Below are 25,219 nucleotides of genomic sequence, written 5' to 3'. Positions count from 1 at the left end.
GCATGATATACTGAACCAAACTAATTTTGGAAACAAAAGAAATTAATAGGGTTCATTCCCTAAATGCTAAAATTGTTATTTTTAGTAAATACTACACTGATTTTGAAATATTAAAGATTTTTAATATCTAATAGTTCTGTGGCAGTAAAATTTACTTTTTCCTTTTTGATAATCATACTTCGATATTGAAAACTTATAATACATTATTTCTTAGATGTGCCTTATATACCTTCTTGCATGAGTGGATCGAGAAACTTTAAGATGACTACACTAGAGGATCCAAGAAATGCAGGCATACCAGTAGCCCACATGGGTATGGAAAAAAAATGAATATTTTTATGAACTATTATTCTACAAGTGTATATCCAAGCTGATCAGTTCATAACGCTTTCTCTGATGAGAAATGTATTATACATTCAACTGAACTGTCATCCCAACTGTGCACTTCCTAAATTACAGGACAAATTGAAGAACATGATAAATACTTGTAGTATAATGGTGTAAATGATGCTGCTGTATTGCATTCAAGATATGCTGTTGCATTTTACCATCAGCTTTCGCATTTACCTTCTCGGGGTCATGATTTGTTCCTCTGATTAAAGATCACTTTTCTCCTCATCAATGAGCATGTTCACATTGGTACATGTGCATTTTTCTATTTTATAAAGGCTTTTGGAACATAATCTTACTTTTGAAATCTTAACTGCATGTTTTATTAAACCTGTACTCCTATTTTTTCTTCAGTATCTCTAGTGGATTCATATGTCTGTCTTGTTGCTGTCCTAAGTTCCCCCAAGAAACAAAACACCAAAACCTAAAGTATTCACTGCCAAGGCCAAGCATGAGGATTCTGCTCAGTACTAACTGCATGAATATATAGTTGGCTTTCATAGTTATGTGTAATTGATTCTATGTCCCTTTTGCCTTTTAGATTCTCCTGAAAAATATCCTCACTGGAAGGTAAAAACTTATATTTTTATCTTGAATTATTAACTACAGATTGTATCAAATGTACATTATTTATTAATCAACTTGTTTCAAAACCCATTCAGCCTGCAGTTGGAGTGAAAGATTCTGTTCCTAATACAACAGTAGGAATGAAGGATTTACAAACATCCAGATCAGGTAAATTTTGCAGTGCAAATTTCACTCTGGAAAGAGGTACACTAAAATATTTGAAATGCTCACAGCCTTCATATTCCTAATTCTTTTTTCTTTTGTTTTTGCAAATTTAATTGAAGGATTTCACATAAATAAGGCACATGTTATTGTTGGTATCCATGTTTTGAAAAAAGGATGTTTACAAGCATAAGAAAAATATATTTTTAAAATGTAAGCTTTAACTTACATGTTTCTATGTATGTTTCAATACCCTAAAGTTCTCAGTTTGGAATCTGTACTTCTTAGGGATTCTCAGAGGTAAATTATTAGATTCTAAGATTTTTCCAGTTTTATAATATGCTTATTTGAATTCTGACCTTTACCTAGAGTAAAGCTCCACTTGCTAACATGTCAATTGTATTTCAACTTTAATTATTTCATTTTAGTGGTGTTACACGGATGAGCTTAAGCCAACCAGATGTTTTGATTAGCAGACTCTGTGTGGGTGTGTGTGTGTGTGTGTGTGTGTGTGTGTGTGGTCTTTGATTATTAAAAGTGGGGGAAAGTAATCATACCTTAATGATGATTTGATAGACACAGTCTTTTAAAACAGTAATTCTGAAAGTTTTTGGCTTTAAGATCCTTTTATTTATTTATTTGTTATTTTTTTATAATGCAGATATAGGATCCTTTTAAACTTTTAAAAATTATTAAGAATTCCAAGGAACTTTTGTTTAAGTAGGTTGTATCTACTGATGTTTACTGTATTGGAAAATAAAACTGAAAAATTTAAAATACAAGCACACACAATCATACATTCTATTAGCCATTAGAACTATGATGTTATCACATATCTTGACTCTGGAAAACTCCACTGTACATTTAAAACAGAATGAGAATGGAAATAACATTTACTGTTATTGTGAAAATAGTTTTGGCCTCTTGGACCCCTTGAATGGTTAGGTCTTGGGACTCCAGGGATGCTCAGGTGACACTTGAGAACCACTGTTTTAAACCATTTACAGAGCTCATGGATGTGAAATGATAAAGGGACCCTTGTGATGAAACAGGATTTAAACTTTCACTTTTACATTTCTTGCTTTTTTCTTTGTCTTTTTTTTTTTCTAGGTTTTTTCTTTCTTTTTTTTTTTATACAGCAGGTTCTTATTAGTCATCAATTTTATACACATCAGTGTATACATGTCAATCCCAATCGCCCAATTCATCCCACCACCATCCCCAACCCCCTGCGGTTTTCCCCCCTTGGTGTCCATACGTATGTTCTCTACATTTGTGTCTCAATTTCTGCCCTGCAAACCAGTTCGTCTGTACCATTTTTCTAGGTTCCACATATATGTGTTAATATACGATATTTGTTTTTCTCTTTCTGACTTACTTCACTCTGTATGACAGTCTCTAGGTCCATCCATGTCTCAACAAATGACCCAATTTTGTTCCTTTTTATGGCTGAGTAATATCCCATTGTATACATGTACCACATCTTCTTTATCCATTCGTCTGTCGAGGGGCATTTACGTTGCTTCCATGACCTGGCTATTGTAAATAGTGCTGCAGTGAACATTGGGGTGCATGTGTCTTTTTGAATTGTGGTTTTCTCTGGGTATATGCCCAGTAGTGGGATTGCTGGATCATATGGTAATTCTATTTTTAGCTTTTTAAGGAACCTCCATACTGTTCTCCACAGTGGCTGTATCAATTTACATTCCTACCAACAGTGCAAGAGGGTTCCATTTTCTCCACACCCTCTCCAGCATTTGTTGTTTGTAGATTTTCTGATGATGCCCATTCTAACTGGTGTGAGGTGATACCTCATTGTAGTTTTGATTTGCATTTCTCTAATAATTAGTGATGTTGAGCAGCTTTTCATGTGCTTCTTGGCCATCTGTATGTCTTCTTTGGAGAAATGTCAATTTAGGTCTTCTGCCCATTTTTGGATTGGGTTGTTTGTTTTTTTAATATTGAGCTGCATGAGCTGTTTATATATTTTGGAGATTAATCCTTTGTCCATTGATTTGTTTGCAAATATTTTCTCCCATTCTGAGGGTTGTCTTTTCATCTTGTTTGTAGTTTCCTTTGCTGTGCAAAAGCTTTGAAGTTTCATTAGGTCCCATTTGTTTATTTTTGGTTTTATTTCCATTACTCTAGGAGGTGGATCAAAAAAGGTCATGCTGTGATTAATGTCAAAGAGTGTTCTTCCTATGTTTTCCTCTAAGAGTTTTATAGTGTTCGGTCTTACATTTAGGTCTCTAATCCATTTTGAGTTTATTTTTGTGTATGGTGTTAGGGAGTGTTCTAATTTCATTCTTTTACATGTAGCTGTCCCAGTTTTCCCAGCCCCACTTATTGAAGAGATTGTCTTTTCTCCATTGTATATCTTTGCCTCCTTTGTCATAGATTAGTTGACCATAGGTGAGTGGGTTTACCTCTGGGCTTTCTGTCCTGTTCCATTGAGCTATGTTTCTGTTTTTGTGCCAGTACCATATTGTCTTGATTACTGTAGCTTTGTAGTATAGCCTGAAGTCAGGGAGTCTGATTCCTCCAGCTCCGTTTTTTTCCCTCAAGACTGCTTTGGCTATTCGGGGTCTTTTGTGTCTCCATACAAATTTTAAGATTTTTTTGTTCTAGTTCCGTAAAAAATGCAATTGGTAAATTGATAGGGATTGCATTGAATCTGCATTGCTTTGGGTAGTATAGTCATTTTCACACTATTGATTCTTCCAACCCAAGAACATGGTATATCTCTCCATCTGTTGGTATCATCTTTAATTTCTTTCATCAGTGTCTTAGAGTTTTCTGCATACAGGTCTTTTGTCTCCCAAGGTAGGTTTACTCCTAGGTATTTTATTCTTTTTGTTGCAATGGTAAATGGGAGTGTTTCCTTAATTTCTCTTTCAGATTTTTCATCATTAGTGTGTAGGAATGCAAGAGATATCTGTGCATTAATTTTGTATCCTGCAACTTTACCAAATTCTTTAATTAGCTCTAGTAGTTTTCTGGTGGCATCTTTAGGATTCTCTATATATAATATCATGTCACCTGCAAACAGTGACAGTCTTACTTCTTCTTTTGCAATTTATATTCCTTTTATTTCTTTTTCTTCTCTGATTGCCGAGGCTAGGACCTCCAAAACTATGTTGAATAATAGTGGTGAGAGTGGACATCCTTGTCTTGTTCCTGATATTAGAGGAAATGCTTTCAATTTTTCACCATTGAGAATGATGTTTTCTGTGGGTTTGTCATATATGGGCTTTATTATGTTGAGGTAGTTTCCCTCTATGCCCACTTTCTGGAGAGCTTTTATCATAAATGGGTGTTGAATTTTGTCAAAAGCTTTCTCTGCATCTACTGAGACGATCATATGGTTTTTATTCTTCAGTTTGTTAATATGGTATATGACATTGATTGATTTGTGTATATTGAAGAATCCTTGCATCCCTGGGATAAATCCCATTTGATCATGGTGTATGATCCTTTTAATGCGTTGTTGGATTCTGTTTGCTAGTATTTTGTTGAGGATTTTTGCATCTATATTCATCAGTGATATTGGTCTGTAATTTTCTTTTTTTGTAGTATGTGTGTCTGGTTTTGGTATCAGTGTGATGGTGGCCTCATAGAATGAGTTTGGGAGTGTTCCTTCCTCCGCAATTTTTTGGAAGAGATTGAGAAGGATGGGTGTTAGCTCTCCTCTAAATGTTTGATAGAATTCACCTGTGAAGTCATCTGGTCCTCGACTTCTGTCTGCTGGAAGATTTTTTTTGCTGGGACTTTTGTTTGCTGGGACTCGCTGCACTTCGTGGACTTGAGTGGCTATTTCCTTTCCCATGTTAGGGAAGTTTTCGACTATAATCTCTTCAAATATTTTCTTGGGTCCTTTCTCTCTCTCTTCTCCTTTTGGGACCCCTATAATGCGAATGTTATTGCGTTTAATATTGTCTCAGAGGTCTCTTAGGCTGTCTTCATTTCTTTTCATTCTTTTTTCTTTATTCTCTTCTGCTCAGTGAATTCCACCATTCTGTCTTCCAGGTCACTTATCTGTTCTTCTGCCTCAGTTATTCTGCTATTGATTCCATCTAGTGTAGTTTTCATTTCAGTTATTGTGTTGTTCATCTCTGTTTGTTTGTTCTTTAGCTCTTCTATGTCTTTGTTAAACATTTCTTGCATCTTCTCGATCTTTGCCTCCATTGTTTTCCAAGGTCCTGCATCATCTTCACTATCATTATTCTGAATTCTTTTTCTGGAAGGTTGCCTATCTCCACTTCATTTAGTTGTTTTTCTGGGGTTTTATCTTGTTCCTTCATCTGTTACATAGCCCTCTGCCTTTTCATCTTGTCTATCTTTCTGTGAATGTGGTTTTTGTTCCACAGGCTGCAGTATTGTAGTTCTTCTTGTTTCTCCTGTCTGCCCTCTGGTGGGTGAGGCTATCTAAGAGGCTTGTGCAGGTTTCCTCATGGGAGGGACTGGTGGTGGGTAGAGCTGGGTGTTGCTCTGGTGGGCAGAGCTCAGTAAAACTTTAGTCTGCTTGACTGCTGATGGGTGGGGCTGGGTTCCCTCCCTGTTGGTTGTTTAGCCTGAGGCAACCCAACAGTGGAGCCTACCTGGGCTCTTTGGTAGGGCTAATGGCAGACTTTGGGAGGGCTCATGCCAAGGAGTACTTCCCAGAACTTCTGCTGCCCATGTTCTTGTCCCCACAATGAGCCACAGCCACCCCCTGCCTCTGCAGGAGACCCTCCAACACTAGCAGATAGGTCTGGTTCAGTCTCCTCTGGGGTCACTGCTCCTTCCCCTGGGTCCTGATGTGCACACTACTTTGTGTGTGCCCACCAAGAGTGGAGTCTGTGTTTCCCCCAGTCCTGTGGAAGTCCTGCAATCAAATCCCACTAGGCTTCAAAGTCTGATTCTCTAGGAATTCCTCCTCCTGTTGCCAGACCCCCAGGTTGGGAAGCCTGACGTGGGGCTCAGAACCTTCACTCCAGTGGGTGGACTTCTGTGATATAAGTGTTCTCCAGTCTATGAGTCACCCACCCACCAATTATGGGATTTGAGTTTGCTGTGATTGCGCCCCTCCTACCATCTCATTGTTGCTTATCCTTTATCTTTGGATGTGGGGTATCTTTTTTTGGTGAGTTCCAGTGTCTTCCTGTCGATGATTGTCCAGCACCTAGTTGTGATTCTGGTGTTCTCACAGGAGGGAGTGAGAGCACGTCTTTCTACTCCACCATCTTGGTTCAGCTCTGATTTGTCTTAAGAAATTTAAATCTGACAATTTTACTTTCTTTAAAAAAAAGAAAAATATTTTTGTTATGTATTCATTTCCTGTCTCATGGCACTGTATGCTCTTTGGATCTAGTGTGGACCTAGAGTTATCCTATTTTTACCTGGAAACAATTAGTCAGTCAAGGCTATCATTTCTTTTGTAAATTTATGATATTTATCCAAGGCTTAAAAAATGAGTTCTGAAGATACATTGGTACATTGAGGAAAGTCCATCTCATTGTAATTAGAGTAGTACCATTCATTAAAAATTTTTTAAAACCCATGTCTCTGGAACACACAATACTGTCATGCATATTTAAACATAAAATAAGTGGTTAGACATAATTTTGTTAATGAAAAAATTCATATGTTGAAGAAACAATTATTAATAAAGCTCTTATGGTATACAGAATATGTAATAGAGATTGATGAGTGAATCAAAGTAAGTAATACTAGAAAATTAAAAAGTAGAACAAATGAGGGGCTTCCCTGGTGGCGCAGTGGTTGAGAGTCTGCCTGCCGATGCAGGGGACACGGGTTCGTGCCTCGGTCCGGGAGAATCCCACATGCCGCGGAGCGGCTGGGCCCGTGAGCCATGGCCGCTGAGCCTGTGCGTCCGGAGCCTGTGCTCCGCAACGGGAGAGGCCACAACAGTGAGAGGCCCGCGTACCGCAAAAAAAAAAAAAAAAGTAGAAAAAATGAGAGGCAATAGTTAACGTATCTATATGAATGGCAATGATGTGTAAGATACAATAAGCCATGAAGGAGTAGTGTGTTTGCGGGGAGAGGAGGACATGGGACTGCTTCTCTGAAGAAAGAATTTGTTCAAGTTAGTCAAATTTGTATTAGTATTCACACTCTAATAAACGCAAACTTTGTTTTCAGATTTTTCAGATTGGGATTCTGCTAGTTTGACGCTCAATAATGAGACTTGTCAGAGAGCCGGGCATTTGAAAGTTGATGATAAATATCCATTTGTGTCACAATCAATGACCAAAAATCAGTCAGCATCCACAGAATTTGGACAGATGACCTTAATAGATAAAGAAAAGATTAATATTGGAGCAGTGTTTCTGTTAGGGAATTACACGCTCCATGACCTGTGTGAGTCACAACTGCCAGAAAACAGAGAAAGCAAACAAGGTAATAAATAAGCACAGAGCACTCAACCATAGGCCACCTTGGCATGGCTTCACCATAATCCTCATGTTTCCAAAATCATTTTGTGGCAAAATCTGCTTTGTGTTTACTCCTTTTATTCAACCTGAAGCCAAACGTCTTTTAGCAAGAATGTTTGCATTCTTCTTCTGACCAAAGCAACATAATAAATAACAAAGAGAATTAGGAGAGAGAATAAGTTCGTTAGGCTAGTATTTAGCATACACCTGAGAGTGGGTAGCAGGATTATATTTAGAATTTTGGGACTAGTTGGGAAACCTAGGTAGACATCTCATGATTCCTTTCTCAAAATGTAGTTTTTTAGCTTTATTTTTGTTTAGCTCTGAATTCATTAGTATTAGTTATAACTATATTCAATGTAACTAAAAAAGCACCTCCCAAACCAAATACTAAACTATTTCTTGTATTTTCTACGAGTTTATATATTTTAGAATTGGCTTTCCCAGCGGTAATGGGAGTCATTGGGGATTACTATATAGTCCCTCCTTCTTAGCTGTGTCCACATAGTATATCAACTTATTATTTTTAATGAATTAATAGTTCACAAGGGATACTGGTTTTACGGAGTGCTGATCATTTAAAAATAGTATATGGAAAATCAATTCTAATTCTGCTAGTATGCCCAGTCTATTAATTAACCACACCTAATATATGTTCTAAATAAATACCAATTAATTTAGTGCCCTTGATCAGTCATATGATCAGGGCTATAGTAATAAATCATACACTGTTTTCTTTTTCCAGTCCTATAGTTTTATCTTCTTGTCTTTCCTTACCTGTAGAATTAATGTTACATTTAGAAAAGATTCTCAGTTATCTCCTAGAGTAGTGACTACAAGCTATAAACTCAAAGTTTTTTTTATCTGTACAAGTGACTTGTTTGCTCTCATTTCTCCATGAGCTTGGTAGGTCCAAGAAGCATGAATTCAAATGAAACACCTACACGAGCCCCCTCAACACAGGAAGATGTGAAACAGCAAAACTGGAAACTAAATACAAGCAACTTAAAACAGTTCATGCAGATCATTTCTCTTCTCAGTTGATACCTTTTATAAAGTAATAAGTAGAGTCTGGTTCTTGAGGGACCCAGGATTTGTGCATTTATTTATTTAATAAAGATTTATTCTATGCTGGGTCCTGGTAATTTTATATCCTAAATATTTCTGGAAACAGTCCCTCAGTGTAGGCCTGCATCATGTTTTTTTGCATTATAATGCCATCAAATTCATCCCCCTCTATTTATTTGTATGGCCTTCAAATTCATCCCTCCCGCAGCATTTACAGTGATCTATCTCAAATGCACCAGTGATCGTGAATCACTCTTTAAAGCATATTAATGTCCAGCCATCTTAGAATGACACGAGGCTTTCATAATCTAACTTCTACCTGACTCTCCCTCTCTAGCCCTTTCTGTCTGTCCTTTGCTCTGGAATTCTGAACTGCTGGTGATGCTCTCTCATCTATCCCTGTATTTTAGACAAATATTCACCCTGTTTTATGTATGCTTCTCTCCCTGTCTTGCTACAGCTTTCCATGCTCTCTCCCTTTCCTGTCCTCTATTCTCTTGAATCGGACTGACCTCACTGTGTAAGTCTCAGCTCAGGCATTATCTCTAGAAAAGCCATCCCTGACACCTTTTATCTACATTCTTCTTTAAACTGCAATGTTTAGTACTGAGCAGGAACTCAGTAAATAATTATTGAGTAAAATAAATAAAGACTGTTTATACAAAGATGATTTCAAGAGATTGTCCTCTACAGTCTAGGAGCAAAGAGGATAGTCGTGAAGAAATAATTTACAGTTCAGGTGATGAAGATACACTAGAAAAATCTATAAAGTACTAAGGTAGCTACTAGTAAAGAGATACCTATTTGGGGAAAGAGAGCTGTAATCAAGGAGGACTTCACAAAGCAGGCTGAGTCTTAAAAGATGAAAAGAAATTTGTCAGAAGAGTAGAGGAAAACATTTCAGATTAAGGAACTGATAAAAGCATGAAAATAACAGTAATTTTGGAAACCATGAATAACGTTGCAGTTGAAGCTTGGTGTGTTGTTAAATAGGTCCTGTTATGAAGTAGAGAACAGAGTATATTGTGACTTTATATGTTTGTCCTGTATTTTTAAATTTTGTTTGGTTTTTGATTGTTCTGTTCATTGATGTTTGGTGGATGAATTTGTAAATGAATCTTTGAGATGTTTGTGTGCCTGTAACCTGGTGACAGCTGGTATTTCCCAGATGGTTTGTTGAAGTTTTAGGTAATTAGAAGTATTTCTTAAAGAAGTAAATATTCAGCTAAAGATTAAGCTTAATTTAAATTGTCATTTGATAACATTTTTAAAATCTATTTTTATAAAGATTATGTCTTTTATCTAACTGTTCTAAGTAGTTAATTTTAACTAAACATATAGATTTGTCAGCAGAACTAGACTTAGAAATAACATCGGAGGAAGCACAAGAAAGGCTTGATGGAAGTGAAAATAACCACTCACAGGTATGTAAAAATGTAAATGTAAATGTCTGGCTCAATATTGTTTTCTATGCTTTTACAACATAACAGAGTTCAAATGAAATTACCTTTCAAAATTAACTTCTTAGAATCGATAGATAATAACTTAATATTTAGTTTTATAGTGCTTTAATTACAAAGCTTAAAATACTGTTAGAATCTATTATAATTTATAGTTAAACTTTCTCCTTGGAATTGAGGCAAAAAAATTTCCTGAGTATTGTTTGCTTCTTCCTTACATGATAAAGAAGGTGATAATCAAATACTGAATCGTATGATTACGCAGTTGAAATTATGAACGATATATCAATGATGGTCCGTGAGTTAGATTCATGGAAGGAGAAATCATTCCCAGCTGTTCAAAATTTGCAGTTTCAAATTGCCAGTCACTAATGCCAAGATTAAAGATTTATTCTGTCTTGTGACCTCTATGTAATTGACCTAAGGATCTACATTCAGGGAGAGAAGGGGTCATACAATCAACCCAATTGCCTATTAAGGAATCAAACCTTCCAGAATTGGACCTTTGTTGTTAGGGTACAAACAATAACTTTCTAATTTATTTCATTTCAGGGTAGGGAACCAGTAAATATTATTAAACAATGTTTTATCCACTTTCGTTAGTAGATATTAGAATATAATATAACTGAATGAAAGCAGGTATTATATCAATGTATAATACTATCATAGTATATAATTTGCATTAAAACTTAGGAATTTTTTCCTCTTTCTGATTGGTGTTCATTGATTTTGGCTCCTAGTAATTTAAGGTTTGTCTATTCTCCAGTTACTAGTCCTTAAAAAAAAATCCTTACATACACATAGGGACTCTTTAAGGTACGGTGAGGTGAAATATTTTTAAGTAAGGAAGCCTTTGTAACATTAAAAATCATCTCCTAATTCGTTTTTGGTAGATTTAACATATATGAATTATTTAGTTCAAACAAACAGTGACAAAATTGGGTTTGTGAGTTCATGTTTTTCTCCTGTTTTAGGCTAAGGCAAGTTATTTTTCACTTCTTAGTTGTAGTCCAGTGATTTGTGAGTAGCTAAACAGAGATTAAGAAGTTTAATGGTTAAATTTTAATTATTTTCTAATTTTTCTTTGTCCATACTTGATTACTTAAGGATAAAGTTATTTTACAAACATGTACCCTGACAGAAAAGACATCTGAAAGTCAAATCAAGCCAATTAATCTTCCGCTTTTGCATCTGCAAAAAATGCCTCAAGAACCAGAAATGAATAAGGAATGTGATAGAGAGGACATATCTGTATGTTCAGGACTTCCTTGTGTACAAAAGTATGAGGAAATGTGGATCAAGCAAGGCAAATTAGAGTGGAAAAATAACTTAAAACTCATCACAAATGAGTTAAGGCAGAAGTTTGGTGAAATTTGTGAAAAATACAAAATTACTGTTTGTCCTGAGGAAGAGCCACTACATGATACCCCTAAAGAAGGAGCAAACATAAAGGAAATACCTTCTAATTTGACAAATAATATACCTGACTGTGAGGCAAAAGATGCATTTGGAGTATCTATCTCTCTAGCATTCCAAGCATTTCCTGAACAAAAAGAACCCAGTCTTGAGAATGTTTTTCCATCTTATTTAACCTCTGGGTACTGGGGACATGCTTGCCCGTCATCTTCACAGCTTTATTTAAATGAAAATAAATTAGACTATGAAAGTGATAAACCAGACACTGAACATGTTTTTAACAAAAATGAGGAGGGTTTTCATAATGATACAAAAAATAAAAAAGTAAGGGACCCAGTAGTTACATTTGAAGTGCAAGAAGACCAAGAGTTTGATATGCAAATGTTACAAAATATGAACCAAAATAACACTAATTGGAAATTAGACATCGGATGTATACCTCAGTCTAGTGATCCCAAAAGACTTTTTGATTTATGGCTTGCCCGCTCCAATGAAATGAGACACATGATTCAAATAAAAAGTCGTGATATTTCTGCTGTTACAAATACTTATAAGAAAACCAAACCAATACAAGACTGGTTCCAGAAGCCATTGCTTGCAGATAATTGCAGTGCTAATAACTACAAAAGCATGGAACCTGAATTAGAAAATGGGAGTTCTTCTCCACCGAATAGTAACAGAACATCCACAGTGTATGTAAATGAAGAATTACAGCAAGATATGCAAAGGTTTAAGAATGAGATAGGCATGTTACAAGTACAGTTCCTGGCTTTGGAAAAAGAGAAAATTCAACTTCAGAAAGAGGTAGAGGTTCATTTGCTGCTACTTTGTTCTTTCTCTTTATCAATGATCTGATCCATTCTGATTTTCCACTTATTAATAAAACGGAGTCAGCTAAATAGGTAATTGTGTAGAAATAGATTACTTCTGCCATCTAAATAATAGGAAACTATTTTCATGGCTTTTGTTCCTTAATCAACCTCAGTCTCTCTCTGTCAGTCTTTCATATGGACTGGGAAACTAATTTAGCTACATACCGTGTGACCTTCTGAGCCAGAATAAGCACAAAGGAAATTGCTTAAGAAATATAATAAGCTAGGGTTTGGGGTTTTTTTTTTTAATCTATTGGGTTTTAAATATAAATTACACTTCTATAGTATGGGAAGGAAGCAGTGACTGAAAGAAGGGACATAAACATGTATTCCTGCTAAACTAATCTCTTTATTGTGCTTTAGTGTGTGTGATCTTCTCTGCTTTACTCAATCCCTTGGCACTTAGAATTCCAACATGGCCACTTCAAGATATTTTTAATAACAAATACATGTACTCCCACGTATTCTTTAATCACCACTCTCAGATGTTTCTGTTGAGTCAGACCTTTACATTATGTTGTTTAATAAAATGTGGTAAGTTTTGACATGTATGATTTTATCATATAGGTAGTATAAACCCTCAGCAAAAAAATTCAGTATTTATCTCCAAAGGAGAAAACTGAGTTTTGACGTGCGGTGAGTTTTTTTTCCTTCCAGTAATAGATTTTTAAATTTGTTTGTTTGCTCTTTTGTGTAAGAGGTGCACTGACTGAGTTTTAAAGATAGACAAAAATCTGTAGATATTCTCCTTTAAAAGAAAAAGAGATGAGCCCTACCCCCAACTGAGGCTTTAAATTACTCTGCCAAAGTCACACTTTTAACTTATCTGATTAATTTGATGAATTCATTTGGTAATTTATCAGATTCAGGGTTACAGAATTGTATCATCTCTTTTGGTGCCATGAAATGCTAGGAAATGCCACTTTAGGGGCTTTGGACAAATCATTGAACCTTTCTTCGTTTTATTTCCATTATTGGTAAATAGTGGGGCTAAAGTAGATAATTACTTCTATACCCTTTAGCTATAAAATTTCTTGGTTATTGAATGTGAAATTGGGAGGCATTACTCATTTTCCAGAATTCCACACTAACTAACAATTCATTAATTTCACTCTACTCCTGTTTTTTGGTAAACTTTCGTTCATATATTTTAGTGAACACCGTCATTTTTTTGATATTCCCAGGATCCAAATGAAAAAAGAATTGTAAAAGGCAGTGGGGGAAGAATAGCTTCAGTGCAGAAAGAAGAATGTTTCCTTTTTGTTACTGAAGCACCAAGGTGTCACATCCTCTAAATTTGGCTGTTTAATGCAAAATCCAGGTGGTAAAGACCGAAGAGGACACATTTTGTGTCTTTGTCTCTTTATTTCTCTATCTCTGCCATCAGACAGGGAAGAGTGGATGTGAATAGCTGCACAACATTAAAAAGCCCTTTTTGAAATTTTAAAAACTTTCTTTTCCTCAAACAGAAAGAAGCAGAATTTACAAAAATTTCAATGACTTGTAATTAAAAAAATTAAAGTAAGCACAAAACTATTTTTATTGCTTAAAACCGGGGCAAACTCTGAGTCAAATAATTAATGAAAATGAAAAGGTCTTTATAATGAATAAGGTAATAATAATTATATGTAGTGTCAAACTTTCATTAAAGGTTGAAGAAGAAAAGAATAAGCACAAAAGTAGTGAAAGGGAAGTATCAGAAAACATATATGATGCTGATGATAGTGGATTAATTCAACAGAGAAAGAGCAGAAAAACTAATAACCAACAGTTTCCTACCATGGAGAATGAAGATTCTGATAGGTAAGCCTATGTCAGTATTTAACAATAGATTATTGTTATTTTCCTATAAAACAAGTTCTCATTTGAGCTAATGTTCATGATTAACAAATTTTATATTTTACTTGCGTTATAGTTATTTCTAATACTTTTGTCCTTTAGCCTTAATACTAGAGTTAATTGGTTAACACACCACCGTATTACAGTATTAGAGTATTCTGGATTTGACTGTATACTTTACCTTTACCAGTGTGTTGTATATTTAAATATATTTTATGTTACTAATTAGCATCCTTTGATTTCAGCTTGAAGACTCCTTTCAGCATTTCTTGTGAGGCTGGTCTAGTGGTGATGGCCTCCCTCAGCTTTGCTTTGTTTGGGAAAGTCTTTATCTCTCCTTCATTTCTGAAAGACAACTTTTCTGGATAGAGTATTCTTGGTTGGCAGTTTTTTTCTTTTAGCACTTTGAATATGTCGTCCTACTCTCTTGAAATCCATTGATAGACTTATGGGGATTCCCTTATAATTTACAAGCCTCTTTACTTTTGCTGCTTTTAAGACTCTCTCTTTGTCTTTGATTTTTGACAATTTTGTTATAATGTCTCCTGGCGAGGATTTCTTTAAGTTGAGTTTGTTTGGTGACCTATGAGCTTTAGGAACTTGGATATCCAAATCTCTCCCCAGGTTTAGGAAGTTCTCAACCATTTTCTCTTTAAATAAGCTTTCTGCCACCTTCTCTCTATCTTCTCTTTCTGGAACTGCAATGATTTATGAATTATTTCTTTTGATGGTATTGGGTAATTCATGTAGGCTTTCTTCCCACTTTTTCATTCTTTTTTTCTTTATTCTTCTCTGATTGGATAATTTCAAAGCTCCTATCTCTTAACTCGCAGATTCTTTCTTCTGTTTGATCCATTCTGCTGTCAGTGCTTTTTATTGCATTTTTCCTTTCATTCATTGTATTCTTTAGCTCCAAAATTTCCATTTGGTTCTTTTTTATTATTTCCATCTCTTTGTTAAACTCCTCATCTTGTTTGTGTATTACTTTCCTGATTTTGTTGGGTCGTCTTTCTGTGTTTTCTTGTAGCTCACTGAGTTTCCTTAAAACTACCATTTTGAATTCTCTATCAGGTAGATTGCAGATCTCCATGTCTTTGGGATTTGTTGCTGGAAAATTATTGTGATCTTTTGGTAATGTCATGTTTTCTTGATTTTTTTTATGTTACTTGAAGTTTTGCATTGCTGTCTTTGCATTTGAAGTAGCAGTCACCTCTTCCAGTCTTTAATAACTGCCCTCTCCAGTGTATCCCAACTTGCATTTTTTTGTTCCAGTGGTATGCTGGCACTTCTCTGCTGGAAACCTGGATTTCCACAAAGGCTCTCTCATCTGTGGGTGATTGTCTAAGACAGTGTTTTCCAGGGGTTCCCTGGACGTTGCTAAGAGTGGCTGGAGCCAGTTCATGGGCCATGCAGGGTCCACAGCTGGGATGTGGTCTGTATGTCTGTTACCACTTGGGTGGGCAGGACTCTTCCCAGGTCCCTTGCTTTATGGTGCTGGATCCTGAAACTCCCACAAAGCCACTTTTGTCTGTGGATAGATGCCAAATTGTTGCTGGTGGTGGAGGGATACTATGAGGTACCTGTTTATCAGCCCTGATGCTGACGTGACCCCAACATGTGGGCATTTAAAAGTAAATTTTCCCCCCAAGATATTTCCTTGAGTTCTTCTTTCATGTTATATGTACCTCATGTTATTTTAAAAAATCATGTAAATTAAACATTATTATATATCAAAACAAAACAAAAAATATAGTAGAAATCTAATTATTACTCCCATGTCTAAGAATCATTGCTTTTAGGCAGTGAACTTTTTTCAGCTTTTCAGTGTAGCACTTGAAGTTCTTCAGAATGTCTTTCCAGACTCATCTCTCTGCTTCCTTCCATGTATTTTGTACTTTTCCTTCCAAGTTCCTAGGAAACACCTAGACACCATGTCTAGGTGCTCACATTCTAATCACCAAGTAGAATGATTTTCTCCATTTTCTTTTCCTCATGACCTCCTCTGTTTATTTAACCTCTTCTGTAAAGCTTTCCTATGTTCACTTATAACTTTCATATGTCAACTCTTACATATCGATTGTATCATAATTGTGTATCTGTCTTTGAAGCAAGAATTTGTATTTGCTTGCATATGGTTGGTACTTCATAACTGTTTTGTGAACTAATAAATGACTTATGATGGGTAAGAGTTGGAATTTTAAAAAATTGGTTTCTCCCGCTGCAGAGCACAGGCTCCGGATGCGCAGGCCCAGCGGCCATGGCTCACGGGCCTAGCCGCTCCGCGGCATGTGGGATCTTCCCGGACCGGGGCACGAACCCGCGTCCCCTGCATCGGCAGGAGGACTCCCAACCACTGAGCCACCAGGGAAGCCCTGGTTTTTTATTCTTTATCAGTAGAATTATTAGAAAACATTGGCTTTTTTATGGATTTTTTAAAGTAGCGGTCCTGGCGTGCATATGAAGGAAGTAAAGAAAAATGAAAATGAAAAATGGACATCAAAAGAATGTGTGATTACACCAGTGTTTGAGAAGGCTGATTCACTGATTGGTGGTCTGCTACACATGAATGATGACAGCAGTTTAAGTGGAGTAGATCAGGATGATGGCAGGTAAAAGCTACAAATTCTTTATTTTTAGGTCAAGAAATATTAGCACTGAATACTTTTTCTGGAAATAGAACAGCATAATATAGGGTACAGGCCACGACAAGAGAATTCTCAACTATACCAGATGAACGCTGCTGAAAGGTTAAGGTGAGGACAAGTGGCTTTGACCAGAAGTAGTTTCAGTAAATATTCCCCATGGAAGCTGGACTGTAGTGAATAAGTATAAACGGCTCCTTAGGGAATATTTACTGGGAAAGGCAATAGAGAACTGGATGGTAACTGAAGAGGAATGTGGAGTTCAAGGGAGTTTCCTTTCTCTTTTTATGTTAAGATGGGAGTTTTTAGAGTATGTTTGTGTGCTGTTGGAAATGAGCCAGTAGACGATGCATTTATTCAGTTTAATCTTGTTTGCATGTCCAATATTAGAAAGCGTATTGATTGTATTCCATTATCTTTAAAATATTTTAGTAAACTAATTGTACATAATACTTCTATGCACGTATAGTTTTATGGTAAGGGCTTGTTCATTGATTTTGAAGTGTAATATTCTTATATAATTGAATATGCAGATGAGTACTTAAAAATTATTCTATCATACATAGATTTTTAAAAATTATATAATCATAAATTTACAAACATTTAGGCCCTACTGAATAGGATTTAATCATTCCTTGATAATTCTAGATGACAGTATCATCATGAGTGGCTGTGGTTTTGTAAGGTACTCTAAAACAGATTATGTTAACTTCATAGTGGTTTAGATTCCAGGGAAAAGGGTAAGATTTTGTTTATATTCGATAGAAAAAAAACTATTAACAGTCTATCACAGATTATTACTTTTGGATTATAAAGTTCTAAATTACAAAAGTCATGCTTCCTATACCAAAAGTGTCATTAACACGCATTGTGCGCTAAGTATATGCTGAATGCATGAATAAACAGCTGAATGGGTGAATGAATGCCTGTTGATGAATTTCTTTACAAAAGCAAATCTTTATTGAAAATAGAATTCCAATATTGCCTAGGTCTAAAGCCTTTTTATTTTTAAAAAATATGTGTAAGATTCAGAAATTATTATTTATAGTTATAACTAGACATGGAATAATAATACAGATTCCTTTGCTATCATATTACTTAAAAACACTTAAAAATAGATATTACCTTCTCATCATATTGTGAAGCACAAGTGTTGAAGCCAGATTTCCTGGGTTTGAATTCTGGGTCTGCTGCTGATCTGCTGTGTGGGCTTGGGCAAGTTACTTAGCCCTTCTGTGCTCCATTTTTTCCTGTGTAAAGGACCTAATGTATTACCTCTCTCCCAGAATTGTTGTGAGGATTACAATGCCTTTAAGACATTTAAGGTGCTTATAATAATGCGTAGCAGTTACATAGTAAGTCCTCGAAAAGATAATATCATGATTATTAAAAAAGGGTTTCTTTCATATAAGGACTTAATACTTTCCAAATAGGTTTTAGTGCCATAAAGTTAGTTTTTATTGAAAATGACAATAACAAAAAACCCTGGTATATTTCTTCCTATCAAATAATGCAAGTAACATTATGTTTTTCCTTTTCCTTTGATTGTCAGCTTGATCTGATTTAATGCTTTGTTAATATTATTATGGTATATTTTCTTTGTCCTTTAATGTTACTCTTTCTATTTATTGTTTAATCTCTTTTATAGAAAATTAATTACCGATGCTAAGATGTTATGTAAAAAACAATAGGTTTAGGTATTCTTTGTATTTTAAGTATTTAATGTTTGCCTGAAAAGAATCGTTTGTTTTTTTAGGGCTACAAAGGAAACATCTAACGAAAAGAACAAGGTAGAGTAAAAAATTAATTATAAAAAATATTATCCTGTAGTAAAAAATTACTTTGTAAAAGATATAGTGGAAAAATAAAAAATCTTCCTTTGTTGTAGAGACATTTACTTTGAAAAAATAATTTAGAAACACGGTTGATAAAATTATCCCTTTGATAAAAATCTGTCCTTTTAAAAAGTATCTGTGTTTTTGCTTTAATAAAGAGATATTTATCATCTCTGTACACTTAGTATATTTTATAAATATTTTGGGGACATTGTGAAATAGTATTTTTTATTTGTAGGTCAGAGAGCAAATTGATTCTATGGATGACCTTGATGACTTAACTCAGTCATCTGAAACAGCTTTTGAGGATTGCCAGATGCTTTACTCTAATTATAAGAATTCCATGTTGCTAATTGAACAACTTGGCATGGAGTGTAAAGGTAGGACCATGGTATAAATATAAAGCCTTTTTGTTTATACTGTTGTAATATTTGGTAGAATTCACCAGTGTAGCCACTTGGGCCTGGAATTTTCTTTGTGGGAAGGTCTTTAACTAGGACTTTAGTTTCTTTTTTAGATACAGGGCTATTTAGTTTATTTGTTCTTTCTTGATTGAGCTTTGGTAATTTCCCTCTTTCAAGGAATTTACCCACTTCATCTGAGTTGTCAAATTTATTTACATAATGTTCATAATATTACTCTGTCAGTCTTTTAATATCTATACAATCTGTAGTAATGTCTCATTACTCATTTCTGTGAAATTGGTAATCTGTGCCTTCTCTCTCTTTGTTTTTTTTTCATTATCAGCCTGGCTAGAGGTTTATCACTTTTATTCATCTTCTGAACATATTTGGTTTCACTGATTTTTAAAATATTTATTTATTTATTTTTGGCTCTGTTGGGTCTTCGTTGCTGTGCGCAGGCTTTCTCTAGTTGCGGCGAGCGGGGGCTACTCTTCGTTCAGTGTGCAGGCTTCTCATTGCTGTGGCTTCTCTTGTTGTGGAGCATGGGTTCTAGGTGCATGGGCTTCAGTAGTTGTGGCATGCGGGCTCAGTAGTTGTGGCTTGCGGGTGCTAGAATGCAGGCTCAGTAGTTTTGACACACAGGCTTAGTTGCTCTGAGGCATGTGAGATCTTCCCGGACCAGGGATCAAATCCTTGTCCCTTGCATTGGCAGGTGGATTCTTAACCATTGTGCCACCAGGGGAGTCCCTCATTGATTTTTCCATGTCTTTTTTGTTTTGTTTGTTTTGTTTTTTCTCATTGATTTTTTTCTTTGATGTTTTTTATTTCCTTTCTTCTGCTTGCTTTGGGTTTACTTTGCTCTTTTTAAAAAAATATTTATTTATTTATTTATTTATTATTTATTTATTTATTTTATTTTTGGCTGCGTTGGGTCTTAGTTGCGGCATGTGGGATATTTCGTTGCAGCGTGTGGTCTTCTCTCTCTAGTTTGGCATGTGGGCTCAGTATTTGTGACACTCCAAATGGGGTGTGGGCTCCAGCATGTGTGGGCTCTGTAGTTGCGGCATTCTGGCTCTCTAGTTGTGGCTTGCGTGTTCAGTAGTTGCAGCGGGCGGGCTTAGTTGCCCCATGGCATGTGGGGTTTTAGTTCCCCTACCAGGGATCAAACCCACGTCCCCTGGATTGGAAGGCAGATCTTCAACCACCCAACCATCAGGGAAGTCCCCTAATTTGCTCTTTTTCTGGATTTTTATGTTGGAAGCCAAGGTCATTGATTTGAGACCTTCTTTTCTAATATAGACATTCAGTGCTGTAAATTTTCATGCAAGTAAGCAGCATTCCACAAATTGTAATATATTATGTTTTCATTTTTATTCAGTTCAAAATACTTTGTAATTCCTCTTTTCATTACCTCTTTAATCCAAGGGTTATTTAGATATGTGTTATTTAGTTTTCAAATATTGGAGTATTTTCCAGAAATATTTTTGTTCTTGATTTCCAGTTTGATTGCTTTGTGGTCAGAGAACATACTTTGTATGACTTCAATCCTTTTGACTTACTCCTTCATTTTATAACCCAGAATATAGTCTTGTTTTGGTAAGTGTTCCATGGCTACTTGAAAAGAATGGTGGTGTTCAAGTCTACAGTATCCTTGCTGATTTTCTGCCTGCTCTTTCTATCACTTATTCATTGAGGGGTATTGAAATCTCAGACTGTAATTGTGGATTTGTCTATTTTTCTTTGCAGTTCTCTCAAGTTTTGCTTCATATATTTTGAAGTTATTAGGCACATAAACGTTTAGGGTTGTTATGCTTCTTATTAATTGACACTTATCATTATGAAATGACCTTGTTTATTGCTGATAATGTTTTTTGCTCTGAAGTCTACTTTGTTTGGTATTAATATAGCCAGTCTAGCTTAGCTTTGTTTTGTCACATGTTAGTGTGGTATATCTTATTTCTAACCTTATTACAAATTTATGTCTGTATGTTTAAAGTGCATTTCTTGTAGGTGGCATACAGTTGGATCTTGCTTTTTGATCCAGTCTGACAATCTGCTTTTTCTTACAAATTAATTAATTAATTAATTTTTGTCTGCATTGGGTCTTCATTGCTGCACACGGGCTTTCTCTAGTTACGGCGAGTGGGGGCTACTCTTCGTTGTGTTGTGCAGGCTTCTCATTGCGGTGGCTTCTCTTGCTGTGGAGCACAGGCTGTAGGCCCATGGGCTTCAGTAATTGTGGCATGTGGGCTCAGTAGTTGTGGCTCATGGGTTTAGTTGCTCCACGACTTGTGGGAGGACCAGGGCTCGAACCTGTGTCCCCTGCATTGGCAGGTGGATTCTTGACCACTGCGCCACCAGGGAAGTCCCTGACAATCTGCTTTTTAATTGAGGTTTTCAGACCATTTTCACTTAATGTGATTATTGATACAGTAGGTTTGAATCTGTCATTATGCTGTTTGATTTCTGTTTATCCCATCTGTTCTTTGTTCCCCTTTTCTTTTTCTGCTGTCTTTTAGATTAATCGAGTAATTTTTATGATGTAGTTTTATTTCTTTTTTGTTTTTCTGGTTTATTAACTGTAACTCTTTTGTTTCACTATTTTACTGGTTGCTTTAGGGTTTACAGTATTTTACTTAGGGTTATCACAGTCCACCTTCAAGTAATATTGTACCACATCATATATAGGATAAGAATATTACAAAGTAGTTTACTTCCACTTCTTCTCTCCTTGCCAGATCCTCCTGGATCTGTGGGATTGTAGTTTTCATTAAGTTTAGAAAGTTGTTGGCCATTCTTTTCTTCAAATATTTTTTTTCTGTCTCTTTCCTCAACCTCTTTGGGGCATTGTATATTTAGCCACTTGAATTCCTGGTCAGGGAATTAAGATCCTGCATGCTGTGCGGCATAGCCAAAAAAAAAAAAAAAGTATTTGTTCAATGTATGGATGAGTGAAGGTGAAAATGCACAGTGCTTTATACACAAAAATTACTCACCTATTTTATTTCTATCTTTGTTTTCTTCCTAATGCAGATTCTGTTAGCTTATTGAAAATTCAGGATGCAGTTCTTTCATATGAAAGATTAATAGAACTTAAAAGAAATCACTGTGAACTACTTACAGCAAAAAATAAAAAAATGGAAAGTAAGGTTAGTGGGCTACAAAAGGAGCTATCAGAAACAAAAGAAATGAAATCACAGTTAGAGCATCAAAAAGTGGAGTGGGAACAAGAGCTCTGCAGCTTGAGGTATTGAACATCTTGGTTTTAAAGAAATATTTGAACTGTTTTTATTTACTGTAGTACTACAGATGTGTATTTACTTTAATACTACAGGAAGTTTTATAATTGCTAAGTTACCTGCTGGGATTTTACAGGGGAGAAAACTTCATTAGTATTGTGGAGTGTGAAATTCTTGGAAATAATACAGCAAGTTCTTAACAGTGGATACTTCTACTAATAATTTAATGTATATATTTCCAAATCGTCATTTTCATGGCCATACAGAAGTCCTCCATATGAAGCCTCATTTTTTTTGTAATCTCTCCTTTTTTTAAAATTTTATTTATTTTTTTATACAGCAGGTTCTTATTAGTTATCCATTTTATACATATTAGTGTATACATGTCAATCTCAAGCTCCCAGTTCATCCCACCCCCCTGCTTTCCCCGCTTGGTGTCCATACGTTTGTTCTCTACATCTGTGTCTCTGTTTCTGTCTTGCAAACCAGTTCACCTGTACCATTTTTCTAGATTCCACATATATGTATTAATATACGATATTTGTTTTTCTGACTTACTTCACTCTGTATGACAGTCTCTAGATCCATCCACGTCTCAACAAATGACCCAGTTTCGTTCCTTTTTATGGCTCAGTAATATTCCATTGTATATATGTGCCACATCTTCTTTTTGTGTGTGTGTGTGTGTGTGTGCGTGGTACGCAGGCCTCTCACTGTTGTGGCCTCTCCCGTTGTGGAGCACAGGCTCCGGACACAGAGTCTCAGCAGCCATGGCTCACGGGCCCAGCCGCTCCACGGCATGTGGGATCTTCCCGAACCGGGGCACGAACCCGTGTCCCCTACATTGGCAGGCGGACTCTCAACCACTGCGCCACCAGGGAAGCCCAACCACATCTTCTTTATCCATTTGTCTGTCGATGGGCATTTACATTGCTTCCATGACCTGGCTATTGTAAATAGTGCTGCAATGAACATTGGGGTACTTGTGTCTTTTTGAATTATAGTCATTATTTTTTTAACAAATTGAATTTCAGTTGTTTTTCATTTTTCTGTATTATATTTAATGCTACAAGGAACGTCTCTTCTATAAATTCATTTCTACATTTCTGATTATTTATTTTGAATAAATTCTTTAATATTGTGTTATTTGGTTAAAGTATGAGAACTTTTAAAAAAGGTGTTTGATCCATGTTTCTAAATTGTTCTCCAGAAAGTTTATATTACTTTACACTCCCACCCACAGAAGTATGAAATGGCCATTTTTCTCAAGACAAAATTTTTAAAAAAATTTATGCAGTTTTATTCTTAACATATGCATGGATGAAATAAAAGGTAAAAATGGAAGGTGATTACTGATTAGTTTACTCAATATCTCTTTCATACAGAGATAAAATTAGTTCAAAGGTTTGTGCTGAAAGCACAAAATACTCTCTATTGTTTAATTAATTAATATGGATCCTGCCTTACGGGACTTAAAATTATTTATTAAATAGATAATAATCAACAAGTTGAAAATGTTGCAAAAGAAGAAACATGAAAAGTGTGGGGCAACAGATATTAGATTCCCTAGCCTAGTCTTGGATTAGTGTCTGAAGATATGTGTTCTGTAAAAGACATCTGCAGATTTTTATCTGGCACTGTAAGTCATTTAGGGGTACCTGTAGTATTTTATGAAGTTGAAATTTTATTTCTAGTAAACTTATAACCTTGTTTCTAAACAACAGCTTCTCTTTTTAATTAGTAACTAAATTATCTGTCTTAAAGGAGGAGTAATTATGACAGTGTGGAAAACAGGGTAATTTTCGACCTAACTTCACTGAGTAATTTCAAAATTTCTTTCCTACACTATTCACCAGAGTTACTGTGGACTAAAACTTACTTAAGTGGCAGAAAGTTTTTTCATTGCTACCTTTCAATTATATATATCTTTATGAAGAGATTGAAGTGAGGAATTAAAAATATGAGACCTAGAAAGGAAAAAAAAACTGGAGAACAGAGATTTCATTAGGATACTAAATCAGCAGGTGAAGAGCCAGATCATAAAATGAACTTTTTATTTTCTAACAAAACACATTTTAAGGTAAGTGTATTTAACTTCAGATTCACCCTAAAACAAGAAGAAGAGAAGAGAAGAAATGCTGACATGTTATATGAAAAAATTAGGGAGCAGCTAAGAAGAAAAGAAGAGCAATACAGTAAAGAAGTTGAAATGAAACAACAACTTGAACTCAATCTCAGAGCACTGGACACAGAACTGAGGACCGTGAGAAGTAATCTGAAGCAGGTAAGTTAATCTTTGGTGAAAATTTCAAATTTCCAACAGTATTTCATCAGTATTATTTGTAATATCTCTTTGATTTAATATATATTATTTAGGTTTAAAACAAAAAGTGTTATCTCATCCTAAATATGAACTATGACATTTATAGCTTAAATTATTAATTTCTTGCCATTCTTAGCTTCTAATACATGCTCTGTGTATGTTTTCTGAATGGAGGAATGGAAGGTAAATTGAGCTTAATGATTAACATAATGATTGGCATTTTTGGTCCATTTGAAAGTAATATTCTTAATTCCAATCCATGTGTTAATTTTGGCTTTTTTATGTTAAAATACAGGTTAAATTGCCTTGAGACTGTGATGGAACTAGTTAAATGCTTTGTAAAAAGATTTTCTTTCACAATACTATATCTCCCTGTATTTTTGCTCTGTGATAAGTTTAGCAGTCATTTAAATTAAAATCTTAAGTTATTCATTCATGTGGGATAAAGATCCTTGTGTTTATTTAAAAAGGCTACTTCCGGGCTTCCCTGGTGGTACAGTGGTTGAGAGTCCGCCTGCCGATGCAGGGGACACGGGTTCGTGCCCCGGTCCGGGCAGGGCCCACATGC

The 25,219-nt window shown here is 35.5% G+C and overlaps 1 protein-coding gene across 1 annotated transcript in view; it reads left to right on the top strand.

The window, feature by feature from the left end:
- The window catches only part of ANKRD26 (ankyrin repeat domain 26), an 87,479-nt gene that overhangs the window by 32,451 nt on the left and 29,809 nt on the right, over positions 1–25,219 (top strand). Inside the window, 10 exon segments of the mRNA XM_007452583.1 lie at positions 215–313; positions 932–960; positions 1,053–1,125; positions 9,972–10,045; positions 14,021–14,172; positions 16,650–16,817; positions 18,607–18,640; positions 18,924–19,065; positions 22,123–22,336; positions 24,429–24,612. Coding sequence (XP_007452645.1) covers positions 215–313; positions 932–960; positions 1,053–1,125; positions 9,972–10,045; positions 14,021–14,172; positions 16,650–16,817; positions 18,607–18,640; positions 18,924–19,065; positions 22,123–22,336; positions 24,429–24,612 — 1,169 coding nt within the window.

This window comes from Lipotes vexillifer, unplaced genomic scaffold (assembly GCF_000442215.2).
Source record: "Lipotes vexillifer unplaced genomic scaffold, Lipotes_vexillifer_v1.1 scaffold628, whole genome shotgun sequence".
In the NCBI taxonomy this organism is placed as follows: domain Eukaryota; kingdom Metazoa; phylum Chordata; class Mammalia; order Artiodactyla; family Lipotidae; genus Lipotes; species Lipotes vexillifer.
Note: the sequence above shows the minus strand (reverse complement) of the source record. Positions and strands in the feature narration are given on the sequence as shown.